Source organism: Corylus avellana, chromosome 6, assembly GCF_965113065.1.
Source record: "Corylus avellana chromosome 6, dhCorAvel1.hap1.2, whole genome shotgun sequence".
Lineage (NCBI taxonomy): Eukaryota > Viridiplantae > Streptophyta > Magnoliopsida > Fagales > Betulaceae > Corylus > Corylus avellana.
Genome location: NC_142495.1, coordinates 25,104,961 through 25,122,338, shown reverse-complemented (window position 1 = coordinate 25,122,338; position 17,378 = coordinate 25,104,961). Strand labels below are relative to the sequence as shown.

Here is a 17,378-nt window from a genome sequence, read left to right as displayed (position 1 = left end):
TATATATTTTCTTATATTTATAGCTATAAAGTACCTGTTATGAATGCTATTACAAGAGCAAAAGACGTGCTCTAAATTCCGTACAATGAGCTGGGTAAAAGTGTTTTAGGATAATCTTGGGAGCCTATTAGGCTATAATTAGAGACATTTTACTTAGAAAAATTAATTACTATGCAACCTGCGGTCCACGAAACCTAGTAAAAAACAGGATGATGATACATGTACTTGTTATTCCTGCTGTGTGATCAATTCAACCATACTCCATTTAATCATTTATCCATGCAATATGCATAAAGAGTATCCCATCAGAAGTGCAATATTCTTGAATGGTACTTTTTTTTTTTTTTTTTTTTTTTTAATTTTAATTTTAATTTTCTTGAATGAGACTTGAGAAGCTAACAGTTGTGTTTTGGACGATGAGTTAATTAATTAATTGATAATTGATATTTAAATAAAGAAATTTGTTTATTGGTAAATTACTATTTATTTTAAAAACTTGAGCGGATAAGTCAACCTTAAATATTTAACTGAAATATGATGAATTGATATTGGAGACAATTAAGGATCGAACATTTGTTGTTATACCATATTAAATTACCATTTATTTCAAAATTTTAAATATAAAAATATTAATTTAATTAAGGGTTAAATACTAAATACTCCCCTAGAGTTTTATTGCTTTATTTTTTCCCATATAGGGTTTGATTTTTTTCACATGAGGTCCATGTGGTTTTGATAATAGACTAAACTAGTCCTTCTATCAGTTGACTGTTAGTTGATTTAATGGAAATTCACATGAACCAATCAAATGTTGACACGTGACACTTACTTATTTTTTATTTTTTATTTTTAAATTAAAAAAAAAAAAAAAAAATGGGGTGGCTCCTTGGTGCCCAAGGGGGTGGCCGAAACCACCCCCAATGGGTACTGGGGGTGGCTCGAAACCACCCCCAATGGTGGTTGGGGGTGGTTTCGGCCACCCCTAGGCTCCATGGGGGTGGCTGAAGCCAAGGGGGTGGCCCTGGCCAAAGAGCCACCCCCAATTTTATTTTATTTTTTTTAAAAAAAATACATTATTTTTTAATTTTTTTAAGAAAAAAAAATTAAATATGAGCCACATGTCAACATTTGATTGGTCCACGTAGATTTCCATTAAGTTAATTAGCGGTCAACTGATAGAGGATTAGTTTGGTCTATTATCAAAACTACAGGAACGTCCTACGATAAAAATCAAATCCTAAGAGAAAAAATAAAGCAACAAAACCCCGAAGGAGATATTTAGTATTTAACCCTTTAATTAATATTATAACCTTTATTTGTTTGCTTTGATATTTCAAAGCATGGAGCTCCTTTAAGAGGCTCCCACAGTCTTCCCAGTTCCCAGTGTCCATGACATTTGATGAAGACTGCACCATTTAGGTGGATTTTTGTTTTTGTTTTTGTTTTCTTTTCTTTTTCCTGGTGGATTTTTGTTATCAACTTCTCATTGTTCCAGCTAATTGACAAGGACCTCTCCACAAGAATTGGACAGTAAAATGATACACGAGGAACCACATTATTGGGAGAATAAACACTTAAAGAGCTTTAAGTAATTAAGTCTTGGGAAAATATATATATATATATATTAAGTGAAGCATATGATCAGTAATACTAAAAACCATATTTTCTATCTTACAACTATCTCATAATACTAATGTGTCATTTTTAATCGACCATCGTTTAAAAAAAAAAAAAAAAAAAAAAAGGTTGATCGGAACTTACATGATTTCATAATGCTCATGTTACAATATCAACGAAATCTTAGATTTTTTTTTTTTAACAAAAACTTATCCAAAGGTTAGTAGAGATTTCCACATTAGCATTGCGGAATAATTATAGGATAAAAATATAATTTTTAACATTACTCTATATGTATATATTAGTTCGGTCGAAAAGGTTTACTTTGTGTGTTTGAACTCAACAGTCAACGCTAATTTAGTAACCACTCAATGTGACAAAATGTTATACACTTTCACTCTCACTCTTTAAGTGTACAATCTCTGATCTGTCTAGTGACAACCACCGTACTAGCATACTCTCTCATCAATCTTTTCTCTCGCTACCACATGCAATGACCGTTCTCTCCCTCTAGACGCTAGAGGAAGCCCTTACCAAGCTCTTTAATTACCAAAATGCCACACGTCACTACCAATAGTACTCAACCATTTTGTTCGTGTAAGCCACATGCTCTTAGCCACATTCTATCATGATAAGAAGATGGGAAGTTCATCACATAGCCACATCTCTTACTGGAAAGAATAAACAAGTCTCCATATGTTTAAATATCACTTTAATCCACAAATTGAAGTTTAATTGTTTTTAAGTCTAATTATTTTTTCAGTTGACTTAATGTGAGATTCTATTAAATATGAAACTTCAAGCAAGAAGTATATATATATAAAACAGATATAAATTATACATCTCTCTAATTATCGCTCATCATGGATCGGAAATCTTCAAAATCGACAAAGCCATCTCCATCCTTATCGACTGCTTTTATCATACGCCTACACTGTTTAAGGCTGCATCCGTCGCATCCAAGGCTGATAAGAACTCGCTGCAATTCTCTCGGTGAGATTAGTCCATTCCTATCAACATCAAAGATGACAAACGCATCCATGAGATGATCTTCCTCCTTCTCGACGCCAAACTTTCTACTAGCGTTCATGGTGTCAATGAATTCGTCCAACTCGATAAGCCCGTCTCCGTCGTAATCCATCGCACTCACCATTCCTTGAGCTTCTTTGAAGGCGGTTGATTTCTCGTACCCGAGGCAGAGGAGGAGTTCGCTAAGCTCAAAGGTCGATATCTTCCCATCCCCGTTGGCGTCGATGACCTTGAAAACTTCTTTGAATTGGTTAGACACTTCCATGGAAGCAAAAGAAGTGGTTGAGAAATCAAACTTGGAGGATAATCTATAGGGTTTTCTTCGCTTGAATCCACTCATTTTGTGCATGGCTCTCAGCCGTCCAAGGAAAGTTTCAGCCCTCCTGTGGAGAGGGGCCAAGCAAGTTCCCAAAGATTCCAACATAATGAAAGAGAGCAAGAGCGAGAGAGCTAGCAGTGGTGGTGAAAAATAAGTGGAAGTTAAAGAGCAGGAGAGCCTTGTCTTCTTGCAATAATTCTCTTGAGATCAGACCCTACAAAAAGGCCAAGCAGTCGCTGTAGCTCAGCCCTTGGTCCCTGAACAACAACATCTTTTAAAGTGGCGTTTGATCGAGTCTATTTTGGTGGATGCCAGCTGAATTGTAAATTATCAAAAGGTGCCGGCAAATTTTTTATTTTCACCAATTTCCATTCTTGTGGTCTCCGCAACCTGAGAAGAGGTTGATTGAGTCTTGCTTTCTATGGCAATCATGATTCATGATGCTGGATTTTATGATCAAGTATAGACAACCATCCTGATCACGCAATGTTCCCTCAATCAGTTCATCTTATTTGCTTTTAACTAAAACAATCAAATGATGTTACAGCATTAATTACAGTAGAGGCACCAAAAATCTGAATCCTGTAAAGAGGCAATTTTTTATTCTCCATTCACTATTCAGTAAAGATGCCTTTTATAAGTTTCTCTTTCACTTGCGTCTGTTTTTTTTTTCAGCAGATGATAAATCTACAGTGCAGGCAGAGAGAACAAAAAGAAAAATGCTATTGTCTATGGGGAATATTCACATTCACTAGTTTTTTATATTAAAAAGTAAAAGAAAGAAAAACAAATGGCATATTCACCATATGTAGAATATTACAAAGCCCATTATCAACAAAGACGAGATCTAATGTTGCATTTATTTATGAAAAACATCTCTGTTGATAATTTTATGATGAATGTATAACATAGGGAAACCTGTTATGCACTGAATAGCAATTTTTTTTTTTTTTTTTTACAATAAATTATTCTTTTGTAACTTCTGTCAAAAGGAATATTTCACTGAACATACAACAGCAGAACTCGTGAAAACACCTGTAAATCTAAATGGAGGAACCGCACCTCTGATTAAACTACAGAACGTTCAGAAGCACTAGCCAATCCAAAACCAGGGCTAACTCTCATACACTATGAAGCTATATTTCCGAAAACAATTATCAGGAAAAAAGAAAGAAAAAAGAAAGAAAGGAACTAGAAGACTTGGATAACAATTATCATACATCTGCAACAAGGGGCCCTATCTCACTAAAATCAACAAGATCGGAGTAAAACAGGACCCACCGAAGAGCTAAGCATATCACTGAGAGCTACCTGAACCTCATTTGAGCCATGTTCACAACTAATCAAGCTTGCAAGAAGGGGGAAGAACCGATCCAAGTTCTTCTCAAATAAATTCTCTCCCAAACTACAGATAGCCTGGAGAGTAGCAACAATAAGAGGTGCACGTGCAGCCAATTCTCTCCGTTTCCCCGAACCTAAAGGAATTTGCCAATGGGCCTGCCCGACGGATGATTCAGATACCTGTCCCAACCCAGCAGTTTCAAGATAAAACTGCAAGACCTCCTGGCAAAGGTCCACAAGGTAGGACTCCACCTGGACCTCGTCATAACTTGGAGGCCTATCCAGAATAAGATTCTGTAAGAATGTGAAGCAAATTTGGTAAGACTCATTCTCAAGCCGTAGTAGTGGAGGGTCTTGCATTTGGGTCATAGAGCCAAACTCTTGAAGCTTTGAACGTAGCGTTGTATTGCTATTGATCTTGTGAGCATTGGATGCCACATCACGTAAAGCATCAAAGAGGAGTAGGGTGTTTTTGGCTGAAAGATGAGAGCGATACATGTTGTAGATTTCCACCACTGCCTGCAAATTTGACGCAACATCACATACATAAATGTTATTCTTTCCCAAATTGGCAACCATACTCTTCAGGAAAACAAAATGGTTATTCTTTTACTTAGAGAATATGAAGTTGATCATGCATAAATGAATAATGTGGTAATCATCCCAAAATTTTCAGTTTCATCTTTTCAGTCTCATCGAGTTTTGATAATCTCAATCAAAGATAAGATTTTCAATATTTAGGTCATTAAGTGGAAATGTTTGGACAAACCACGCCAATGTTTCATAGAATGGACTGAGACAATGTACAGTCGTGTTACTTCGAACTTTAGTCTGCACGGCAGCAAATATTTGAATTAAAGGACCAACAAATGTAGCAACCTAGAGAAAATATTAGCTACATCTGCATTATCACTCCAAAATTGCTCAAATTTTCAATATTCCTTATAAAGCGCAGTCTAGCTCACCTAATAAAAAATCAATGTGAAATTGAGCACTCATAAGTTCCTTTATAGTCCACACTCAATGTGAGCAATTCGTCTTTCCAATACGAAGCTAACTTTATGAGGAGTCAACAAAGATCCAAATCCATCACCTCAACTGTGATATTTCTTCATTTTATTTCTTCATTTTACATAAATTGTTTAGGGCGTTTATTATTGTGCATTTGTCCCTTTCCCTTAGAGACATTTCTAATATATGTTGTCTAAATATTTCTGCATTTTTTTTCACATTTCCTAAAAACATGCACAAGAATATGTAAGTTAAGAGCCACATATAGCTAAATGTCAGTTATTTCAGATCTATTTGATAGATTATGACATTGGTGGCATCAATACTAAAAAAACACATTTTCAACGAGACAAAACAAAACATAATTACTGGTGGGGACAATAATTATGAAACTCCGACCTGAAGCAGAATTTTCCTTTTTGGAGAACTTGCAATTTTCAAGTTCGAGAAAAAAATATTTGTTAACATAAAGTTTCATCCACGCTTTGCCAAGCACTGATTCAGCATTACTTATGTGTTCTCTTTATACCATTCCTTAAATCTAGAGCATGTCAACCAATAATTTAGTATTCGTATAATCGTATCTTCTATATTTATTTATTATTTATTTATCAACGCTTGCATATTTCTTACTGAAATAAACATTGGAGGCCAACTCAAACAATTCTATTAGCTGGATTAAGAACCATGCTCTAGAGGCTCATGCAAAACAGATATTTTGACATACTAAGCTCGAGCCATGTCCACATATTCTTAAGCTGGAAGGCATCTGTACTAACTTGCAACGTTAGATAAAGATTCTACCTGAATCAGTAGAAGTTGAACAGCAGCTCGGCACTTAGCATCAGATAATGCAGCATAGATTTGTTGTGTCCTTAGGCTCTCTGAATCATCATCAGGCATGTCAGACACGAAAGACTCTCCATTATTTTGGCTGGATAAAGAATGTTGACCGACAATGAAAGAGAAATCAGGAACTGTTGCACTAGCTGCTTCTTTCAATGACAAAGCCACTTCTAGCCACTTTTCCTCAGAAAATAGATCCCCAGCATTGCTCATCAAACGGACAAATGCAGCAATACCAATACCGGCAAGGCTTTGGTGAGGACGCTTAATAAAGCTCACCAGAAGCAACAGCACTTTTCTCAAGAGTGGATTGACGGTGTTATAAAATTTGACAAAAAGATCTACAACTAGTTGGAGGGCCAATGTGCATGTCTCGTAAAGCCATGCATCTTGATCAAGCTCACTTGTATCACTATCAGCTCCCTGCCCTGGTGAGTTTTCTCCAGAAGGATCAATTGCATGGCGTACGTAGTCAAAAATTGGAAATAGGACTGATTCAAACACGCGTTCCCACAAAGGAAGAGAGAAATGGTGACCATGGTTGCGTAAAGTATCAAACAACACTTGTAACGCACTCTTCCTGATCTCAGGCCTAGGGTCAAAGCTAAGTTCTGACAAACCTGCATAAAGAGAAGACTCACAATCAAATATTTTAGAAACATGTTTCTTTTGACATGAGAAGAATTTGTTTATGGATTTTAGGTTGAAAACTCAAGCAAATCCAAATGATAAGAAACACAAGAACTTATGCATCTTCCTTACCAGCCAACAAAGGGAACCAGAAATAGAGGTGACCATCCACCTCTCCGTTATCTTGTTTACCATCTTTTCCTGTTTGAGGTGAAGATGGAGGAATCCTTGCAAAAGCTTCCTTTTCCTTATTCCTAGATGAAGAGCCAAGATCTCCTTCTGCAAGTTTTGTTGCACAGAACCGAAGAAAACCGATGGCATTGAGGCTAATGTCTTTGTTGAATCTGTTATTGGTGAATGCAATCAGGCAATTCACACAATCTGTAAATGTGGTGGTTTCAGTCTCGGTAATGTATGGGAAGTAGTCACGCACTATCTTCTCAATTATTTCAAAAGCCAACAATACAATGTTTTTGTGGTCATCATAAGCTGCAGTTGTGAAGACCTGAATAAAGTTCACATAGTAACAACAATCATTAAGAATACCCCAAGCAGAGTAGTTTATCAAATCACAATGAGCAGAACTAAGGTCCAAATAAAATTTTCAAAGATTGAAGTTCATTTTTTATAAATAATATAGATTGAATAAATTGCATACCATGAACATGCTCTTCCATCCAGATTTGACATTGTTGACACGAGATAATACCATTTGGGAGACACATCTAATGATTAATTCTCTGATTTCAACAGCACCACTTTTACGCATAACAATGACAAAAGGCTTCATGAATTCATTTTGAAAATTATAATTAGCCAATTCTTCTCGCTCTAAGAATTTCATTGACAACTGGCGTAAAGAATCCATTGCAAATATTGCAATAGAGAGGTTTTCTGAACAGCCAATGTTTACAAAGAAATCAGAGAGCACATGCCAGATGCTTGACCACACAAGCCTGATGCGGTTCATGTTATAGTGCCTGTTATAAGGACATAAAACAGGCCATCAGATAGATACCAATAAAAACATAAATAAGATAAGCCCAAGAAAGGAAAAAGAAGAAGTAGGGTGATTCATACGCTATCTCAACAATCTTTGTAAGGCTGAAAACCCGTGGATCAGATGCAGATCGCAATTCCTCCATAGAGACCTTACAAAGGGCCTTGACGAAGTCTATTATTGCTTCACTGTTTAGCTTTTGACTCCTTGTGAAAATGCGATTCATTTCAGAGCTACCAACTTGTTCTAACATGTTCAAATTAGAGACCAAATTGTTCACCTGTTCAGATGTAACTGCCCCAGAAGCATTGCTACCAATACCAGCACTATCATAGGAACCCCTCATCACAGCAGAAGCTGCATACTGAATCCTCCCAGGTCCCTTTTTTTTCAAGACAGGAAGGATGGTAGACTTGGCCTGTTTTGACTTTTCCAACTCGTTCTGAGGAAAAGCAAAAAACGTGGCATCTGGAGGAGCACCTTCTCCCAAGAGATGTAGATGCTCAAATCTTGAAACACATGTCAAGATATGCTCCCAAGCTTCTTGTAAGTAATTCCCATCTTCATCTGCGATTGTAACTATTGCCTATTAACAATATAGATGCCAAGTACACTGTCAGGTCCATAAGCAATGGCCATTTGCTTAATGTGAAAAAAAATTTACTGCTCACATTGTTGGAAAACTAGATTCCAATGTCGTAGGATGCATTTTCACTAATAATACAGATTTCCGAAAGCAAGTCATACACAAGATACGCACACCCACATGCGTGCACATATTTACGCCATTCTGAAATCTAAATGTCCGAGAACACGTGTCTGCGACGTTGGTAAATATACACTCAAATTTACACCCATGCACCTACTGGGTCTTACCCTCCACCTTGAGCTATACAAACTGACTAGGAGATTTGAGTGAACAATGACAAGGAATCGATTATTTGATAACAATCTAGATTATGTAGGATTATACACAAAAGATATTTTCTTGGACAAGTATGTCTCATCAGCAAACAATACTCATATCTGCATCCCCTAAAAATTCAGATTAACTTTTAAAGCATTTTAAATCTTACAATATGACTTGTGAGATGTAGCATCACATATGGCATACCATCCAATCACTTAAGTACTAAAATAGATTTTTACCTCTAAGACCAAAAAAATAAAAATAAAAAATAAAAAAAAGACCAATCTTTTTTAGTCTCTAGACTACTCACGTATAGTTTCTTCATATTTGTGCAATTTCTTTTAAAATGAACAAGTAGACAACAAAAAGATCTGGACAGCAGAGATATCTAGCAAGGTTCTAATTTATTGTTAAAGTAACATATCTATCAACAAAGTTTTTTGTATAAGTACGTATAGTTTCTTCATCTTTGCCCAATTTCTTTTAAAATGAACCAGTAGACAACAAAAAGATCTGGACAGCAGAGATCTGGCAAGGTTCTAATTTATTGTTAAAGTAACATATCTATCCACTAATTTTTTTGTAATTTTCTGGCAGTGTGGAGTTGATCAGATGACAAAGTGTGAAATGGAAAGAAGTCCATCATCTAGCTCATAACAAAAAGGATACAGACCAAAATGCGAACACACACACAAAGAGAGAGAGAGAGAGAGAGAGAGTAACAAGATTATACTACTTGGTACAAAAAGGCAGAGACTAAAATGCAGCATACGTATTTCACTCCAAATTAAGAGCTATGTGATTTTAGCAAAGGATTAATAACTTTACGTCCCAAAAAAATAGGCAAATTCTATTAACACAAACTCTTGATAGACATCGTAAAACTCAAATCGTATCATTAACCATTACCATTTTTAGCTTACTCTTAATCCTTTATGGCATCCATAATGGTAAAGTGCACACCAACCTTAATTGCATCTATGTTTTTCTGCTTGATATCAGTAGGAGAGTGTAGAGAGGTAAACTTTGCTAGGGAAGTCACAAAAGCATCTCTATGAGTCTTCATGGACATCACAGCAGTAACATGGATTGCATACCGGAAGCCTTCGAGACACAAAGCAATTACTACTTCATCGTCACTTTGGTCAAGTGGAACACTGAAGGCAGCCAACATAGGAGCCCAGCATACCTCAATCATGAATCTAAGGATAACCACGTCTGTTGCTGCATAATAAGCTGACCTACAGATCACCAAGCAAGTACGTATCAATACAAAAAGCTAAAAGATTGTTTCCTCCAAATTGCAAGATACACTTCACAATAAGCATAATCCAAATTGAAATTCCAGGCAAGTAGAACAGTGAAACAGCTAAAAAAAGAGACTCGGAAAATCATATATGTACTCCATCCCATAGAGATTGCCCTCCTCACTACTTTTTTTTTTTTATATAAGTAATGTCATATCATAAGTAAGGCGCATAAGGGTGCAACTCTAGCACAGAGGGATACAAGAGAACCCCTAAGATGAAAAAATAAAAAATAAATAAGCTATGAATCCTCCTCACTATTCCGATCCATTAAAAAATATTCAATCATTATGAATCTCTCATTTTTCTGAAGTACCTTCATGTCTCATGTTATCCTTTTCTTTCATCCCACAAGTTCATATATTAACAACAGTGACTTCAAACTTGAAAGAAGAACAACCAAGTGTTAGAAACATTAGCCACATGTCTCCTTATTTGTTAACTTTTTCAAAGAAGGAAAATCTTGGTGGGATACTCTACCATACACCTTGCTCTACTCGGACATTGGCCACTTAAAATAACACCAGTGTCATGCCAGTAAGAGAGTGATACGGTTTATATATGTACCCGATAGACAAAGTTCAGTGGAAATACAATATCTCTAAGACCAAGATCCTAATATTTAGTATAAGGGGAATTTAGTTGTATTCACTAGCAAACAATGGTAAAGCAACAAACTCTTGGAGCATAAGAGAAAACCAAGTTCATCTTACTCAGATTTGCGAGCTTTTTCTTTGAATTGTTCTTGCATGTGCCTGATAAGATCGTCACTTGTTTCCATATATTTGTCTTCTCCACGCTTACGAATCACTATATTCAGGATACTGTCCAAGCCCAGAAGTCTGTTCGAGTTCATAGACTGTTTCTGTTGAGGAGCCAAATCATCTTCTTTCATTTTAATCTCGTTTCTTGATATTCGTTCGAAGAGTGACCTCAGGTACTCCTCAGGTAAATCTTTTCCATCATCTATGCCACGATTGTTTCGTATAAAATCATCAGCTGACATCTGCACATTTTAATGACCACAGAGAGAGAGAGAGAGAGAGAGAGAGACAGAGAGAGAGGAGAGAAAGAGACAGAGAGAGAGAAGAGGCTTCATCAGCATTCTGTTTGAAACATCTGATAAGATCAGATGGAAAATGTGAACACACCTTGTTCTTCACCATAGGGTTATGAGCATCAGTATTGAGCAATATCACAGAGTAAGCAAGGACATAGGCTGTGTCAGCACTAATAAAAGCCTTTGGATTGCATTTGCAATAACACTCGGCAAACTTTTCCATGATTCGATCAATCTTCTGTGCCTCACCAGGCAACCTAAAGCCTTGAAGAAAGGCCCTGATTGCTTCATCAAACTCCATACCTTGAAAGTCAAAAGCGTCCACATAGGCATGCATCACTTTCAGTGATAACTCTTCCCTTTCTCCTAGATAATCACCTATTAAAGTCTTTTTCAAACCAGATGCATTTTTAAGAAAAGCTGCAATCTCCTCAGGTGAGTTGCCCACCTTGTTTGCATTAATAAGAAATTCAATCCCTTTCTTAGGTTTCCGATTAAAAAGAGATATACCTTCCTGCCACAAAATTTACATTAGATTCCATGGGCAATAGCCAACTACATAACGGCTGTGAGATAGATATGCTTGTGTCCCAAACATTACATATTATCTTACCTGAAGTTCCAGCTTGTAAGCTCGCCGTTGCTCAATTGTCAAAACTTCAGAAGCCTCACTAGAAGCTTCAGAATGAGAATCTGACCCTTCAACAGACTCATCCCCATTTCCATTTGCTATGGGAGTACTTCCAGATTCAGGGCCGTTTTCAGCTGCTTCAAATTTCTTGGTGGAATGAGGATCTGGAATACGCAACTGTTTATTCATCCAATCTCCCATTGATCTCAAAATAGCCACTAAGCACTTCATAGCTTCAAGTTTCATGGTCACCTCCTGTGGTGGCAACAGTGTGGTGGCTACACCAGGAGGGACACCTTGTGCAGTTTTAAGAAGTCCATTGACCATTCTGGAAATAGCAGCACAAACAAAATGAAGAATGCATACAAATGTTAACTTTTAGGCCAAGTCAATCATTCTCAAAGTATCAAAAGGATGTGCACTAATGTAAGAACAAGATTTGCAGTTAAGTTTGAAATTCTTGTTCTTGAACATGATTTCTTACAATTGTATCAAAATGTGCAAATTCTGCAGGATGAAACAGAACATACCTCTCAAATATGTTTGATGAATTGACATCACAATCATAATTAATAAAAATGTCTACCAAGATTTGTGAATCAACACAGAGCTTCTCGAGAAACCGAAGCACAATCATCTTCTGCTGAAAATTAGGTTGAGCAACATTTTCTAAAACCCTGAGAACAATCATAGGAAAAAATACTCCAATCTCTGCTTTCAATCCAGCTCTAAATCTTGACACCAGACTAATGAAAATGGAGCAAGAAAGCTGGAAAACAATCATAAGAGTTGAAGCGCTGTTCTTCAACAATGACAAACACAAGTATTGCTTAATGGCTCCTAAAAACCTGTTTCACCACCAGCATATAGAGAAGAACACAAATTTGGCATTAGGAACTTCACTAGTAGGGGAAAAACACAAAGCACATAAATGAGTTAAAAAGAAAAGAAAAGAAAGAAAGCAAAAAAACAAAAAAGAACGTAACTTTTCAGCAATGGCAACTAAAATGATGAAATGTGCTTACTCGTGAAAGAAATCGAAGCAAAACTTGTAGATCTATAAATGCTCAAATATATGTGCCAATTGAAGAAAAGAAGGAAGCAAAATGCAGTTCAGCAAATAATTCAGCTTACGCTTGATGGAATGCATGTTTAAATCTGATTAATCATTGACTGACCAAGTATAGCATAGCTGATTCAAAAGGTAGCCTTATACAGATCTTTTTGTAAAGCAACCATGCTCCCATCATTTGATAATGCCTAAACCAATTTTTGTTTTAAAAGTAATCGAGATACAATAAAAGTGTAGGGCGCCCCAGGCATACATGGTGTATAGAAGCAAAAAGAACAAGACAATCACGATATTTAATCACCAAAGGAGAGACAAAAGCAGATGTATAAATATACAAGGTGTTGAAAGATAAAAACTTAAATCTTCTATAAAGTCCTCTAACAGTCTCCAAAACTTCTGTCATTCATTTTCCCTCCAAAGACACCACAAAAGGCGTGAAGCAGCATCTTCCACACAGCATCACTTCGAGTGTGCTAGCAGTCCACCAATAAGCAAACAAGTTTATAATTCGTCTAGGCATAACCCAAAACGGCCCAAATCAACTGAAGAAAACATTCCAAATGGCACAAGCAACCTCACGATGGAGAAGAAAATGGTCTACAGACTCCTAATTCCTTTTACACAGCCACACCTATCAACCACATTGCCACAACAGCGTGCCGCTTCTAGAGATTGTGCATGGTAAGGATCTTTCCTAGGGCCGCTGACCAAGCAAACAAAGCCACCATCAACGAAACCTAGCCAATAGATCTATAAGAAAGAAGTCCAATAAATTTTGGCCAAAATTGATTCCACCAAATAGCATAAGCAGCAGGACAATTCAGTGAATGAGCAAGATGTAGTAAACTGCTTCTCCTGACTTCTTGACCGCAATGTAAAAATTATAATTTAGAAACTTGTTGGCTCTTCTTTTCTAGTGTATGCCATCAGCATTTGTCAAGGGACCAAGCCAAGATCATAAAGAATTAAAGAACTTAGAATACACCAACCAAAGTTAAGGATATAATAATCCTCAGTGTTGGGAACATCAAATAAAAGCAAAGACTAAAATAGCTACATAGAGCGAGTTTAGACTGCACAGGAAAAGCACCAAACTTCTTAGTACGACAGTCATCAAGGCAAACAACAACCTGTCTTGAGCCAAGAAGCGACGAAACCTATCTCTTCAAAGTACAGCTTCTTGGCCCAAAAAAAAAAAAAAAAAAGTTCAGCTTCTTGTGAAGCTAATGATATACAATTAGGACATCTAATACTAGCACCATAAACACATACTTTGTTATAAAGCCAATTGCAATAACGACTGTGAAAAGTAACCTCCTAGCACCAAGGATATCCAAAACGTTGCAGCAAACACGATCGGAATTTTGACTAAATCTCACTTCTTCTTTTTTCATAAGTATCAATAATTTTGTACTAGAACCTAACTAAATCTCACTTCTAGCCACCAAACATCATACCAGCTACAATGATCTCTAGTAACTACAATATTCCTTGCCCACCCCAAAACTTTCCCCATTTAAATTAATTCTCATAGCAAGAATCTTCTCCAAACAATTTAGTATACACCTGAGAAATAAAATTGACAATATTACAACAAAATTGTGAAGACTTATAAAAAATTCAACATTCCATCTCAAATTCCAGCGTGGTTATTTCTTATTTATATACTAAGGCTCCATTTATTTTGACGTAAAATATTTTTATAAAACATTTTTTTTGATAAGTAATGTTGGATAAGGGAAATTTTTTGTAAACATTTAGTATTTTCAAAAGTATGGCTGCATTTGGAGAACTTGGGTCAACTGTAAAATATATGTGGTCAACCATAAAACGTCCCATTGTTTTCCATAAAATGGTTTACATTTGAAGGCATAAAATTTATATTTTCCGTGCATAGCACCTCTCTTCTAACAACCCCACCCCCCCGGGCAACGAATACTCGCACCATGGCACACTCCGGACATAGTTCTCCTGCCAGCACCAACCCCATCGAAGACATCCCCACCAGCGGAAAATGTTTCATTTTCAGTACCAACCAAATAACAAAAATTGTTCAGGGAAACATTTTTAGTGTGACAGCTAAACACTGGAAAATAAGTAGTTTCATGGAAAATATTTTCAGCTGAAAACGTTTTTAAGTCCTTGAAACAAACGGAGCCTAAGTTTAAAACCATGATAACTCCAATTTAGTTACAGAACTACATCTTCATCCAGTTGACAAGATTAAACCCATATAAGTACACTGGAAGAGCAGAAGTGTAGCATATAAGTATATTAAACAAGTGTGTGTGTGTGAGAAGAGAGAGAGATACCTCTCGCTAGTCCTAAACACAGCCCCGGCATTCTCCAACAGAATCTTCAACAACTCCAACGCCACAATCTTTCCCTTCATCAACTGTGGATCCGCCAGCGCTTCCTTGGGTGGCGTCTTCATCGACAGCTTGCAGAGGGCCCGGAACACCAAAAACGCGTCCCTCCGAAGCTTATTCCCAATCTGAACCTCCAAATCCTCGTCCCTCTCCCCATCCCCGTCCGCCAACTCGCCCTTCCTCCCCTCCAATGCCGTCTTATACATACTAATCTCCCAATATTTGGCGTCCAACATGTCTTTATCCGTTGAGTCCAACAAATCCGCCGGGTTCGTCGTCTCCACCGACGTCGTCGTTTCAAATGCCCCGTCGTGACCGCCCAGCGAAACCGTCCCTGGCGAAACGGGATTCAGAACCCCGTCAATGTCCTGCATTATCTTCGTGATAAACCCTTGCACGAACATCGTCATGGACCCGTCCGCATCAGATTTCTCCACTGGTTCCATCAGTTCCGCCACCACAATCGGCTGAATCGGCACCGTCGACGAGTCCGCCTCCATTCTCCGGAACACGATCACCAGCATTTGGATCAACGACGCCTTCGCCGTCGTCTGGTTCACCACGTTTTTGCTCCCCAAGTAGATATCGTAACACGTTCTCACGATCTGGAGGAGGCAATCCCCGTGGATTCGCAGTGGAATCGAGGTCACCGCCGACAAAAGCGTCTTGAGGACGAGCAATTCTACCTGGTCATCGCCCAAATCGTGGCACTTGCAGACGGACTCGATCAGCTTGGCCAAGAGCTTGGCCTCGTCGCCGCCGGTGGGGTCGGCCTCGCCGCGGAGGTAGCCGTGGGCGATCAGCTTCTGGATGCAATCGACGGCGGGATCGGCGATCTTGAGAACGCCGGAATTGGCGGCGTTGATGAGCGGGCTGAGGATGGACTCGGTATCGGCGAGGGAGTACTCGGTGGTGCCACCGTCGTGGAGTGGGCCTGGGATGGATGAATCGGACTCGGACTCAGCCTCGGGCTTGGAAGGGGAAGCGAGCTTTTCGAGGACAGACTTGCACTCGTGGGCGAGCTTGGAGTGCTTGCGCCACGAAGCGTTTTTGATGATCTTCTCGAGCGCCGGGGAGACCACCTGGCTTAGCCGGGAATCGGCTTCCGAAGAAGCCATTCCCGCGTTCGGAGATTAGAGGTCCGGCGCAGTGACTCAGATCTGGAGTGAATTGGAAACGGGGAGGGTTTCGCCCTTTGGGAAGCTCGGCAAAGGAGGTTGTTGCTAGCTCGCCGAGTAACGGTGGCGGGTTGACTCGGTGAGTCGGCGACCAGTTCAACAGGTGCTAAGCTTCTGATCGCATCAAAGTTTCATAGAAAGAAAGAAAATTTGGGTGACGGAGGGAGGGAGGGAGTGAGCTTTCCGCTTGTACGAAGAGTGGGGTTGAGATTTAGATCGAGTTTGCGTTTTTTATTAATTTTTTTATCCAAGTCCAAGTTTTGAGTATTAAAATGACTGAAATGCCATTGTCTTTGTCTGTTGATGATATGTGAAATAACACCTGATCATGCGGGATGTGAAAGGGTGGTGTTTTGGGTTTGTAGTGGGACTATTAGCTGTTAATCGGAGCTGGGAATTACAAATTCGTGCAGTTGAAATTTTGCATTGTGTAGACATACTTTTTCTTTTTAAATGGTTTGTGTAAAATTGGAAGATCGGTGGGGTGACTGCCTGATTGGTGCTCACACTCGCACCATGCAATACAAGTCTTTGTCAACCGAATTCTAGGATGTTAATGTGGGTATTAATGAAATGTTCTAAGATCAGCATGATTTATTTATTTTTAATCTTTTGGGTCAAAAATACTTTTTGGTGCCTATAAGAGCATTATTAGTAGTTTCATCAAATTTTATTTACCAAAAATACAATTTTATTTATTTTAACTATTTACTTTTTTAGAGCACTCCAGCAGCGTTACTATTTTAATAATCAACTTTCACTATTATATTTTAATGTTATTTTTCAAATATTTATTTATTAGGGTAATTACATTTTGCCCCTATGAACTACAGCGTCTTGACATTTTTCCCCGGTAAACTAAAAACTATAACACATGACCCCATCAAACTACCATCTTATAACAAAAAGCCTCATTTCGTCAATTAAATTGGTTAAAATTGACGGTCAACGGTCATGTGCAAGTCATGTACCATTTTAAATTTTTTTCTTCCACTTTTACCCTCATTTTAAATTGTTTTCATGTGCTAAATTAGGGTTTATGTCCTTTAGGGGGGTAT

General features: G+C 38.0%; 1 protein-coding gene and 1 pseudogene across 1 annotated transcript; both read right to left on the bottom strand.

Moving 5' to 3' along the window:
- Positions 1 to 2,235: 2,235 nt before the first annotated feature.
- On the bottom strand, positions 2,236 to 3,391 carry LOC132188209 (uncharacterized; annotated as a pseudogene).
- A 597-nt stretch (positions 3,392 to 3,988) lies between these two features.
- Positions 3,989 to 16,540, bottom strand: EDA10 (SEC7-like guanine nucleotide exchange family protein). The gene is made up of 11 exons (XM_059602625.2): positions 15,086 to 16,540; positions 12,232 to 12,549; positions 11,684 to 12,029; positions 11,162 to 11,584; positions 10,724 to 11,016; positions 9,671 to 9,944; positions 7,874 to 8,379; positions 7,452 to 7,773; positions 6,926 to 7,298; positions 6,122 to 6,783; positions 3,989 to 4,825 (listed from the first exon to the last, which is right to left on the bottom strand). The coding sequence occupies exons 1-11, from the start codon at positions 16,258 to 16,260 to the stop codon at positions 4,217 to 4,219; spliced, it is 5,301 nt and encodes a 1,766-aa protein (XP_059458608.2). The 5' UTR covers positions 16,261 to 16,540; the 3' UTR covers positions 3,989 to 4,216.
- Between the last annotated feature and the right edge of the window lie 838 nt (positions 16,541 to 17,378).

Excerpts from the sequence above, each read along its gene's own strand:
- EDA10 (XM_059602625.2), bottom strand. The coding sequence starts at position 16,260 with ATGGCTTCTTCGGAAGCCGATTCCCGGCTAAGCCAGGTGGTCTCCCCG. Across the intron at positions 8,380-9,670 it reads AAAACATAGATGCAATTAAG|GCAATAGTTACAATCGCAGA; the intron begins GTTGGTGTGCAC and ends TATTGTTAATAG. Across the intron at positions 4,826-6,121 it reads TTCAACTTCTACTGATTCAG|GCAGTGGTGGAAATCTACAA; the intron begins GTAGAATCTTTA and ends TCAAATTTGCAG.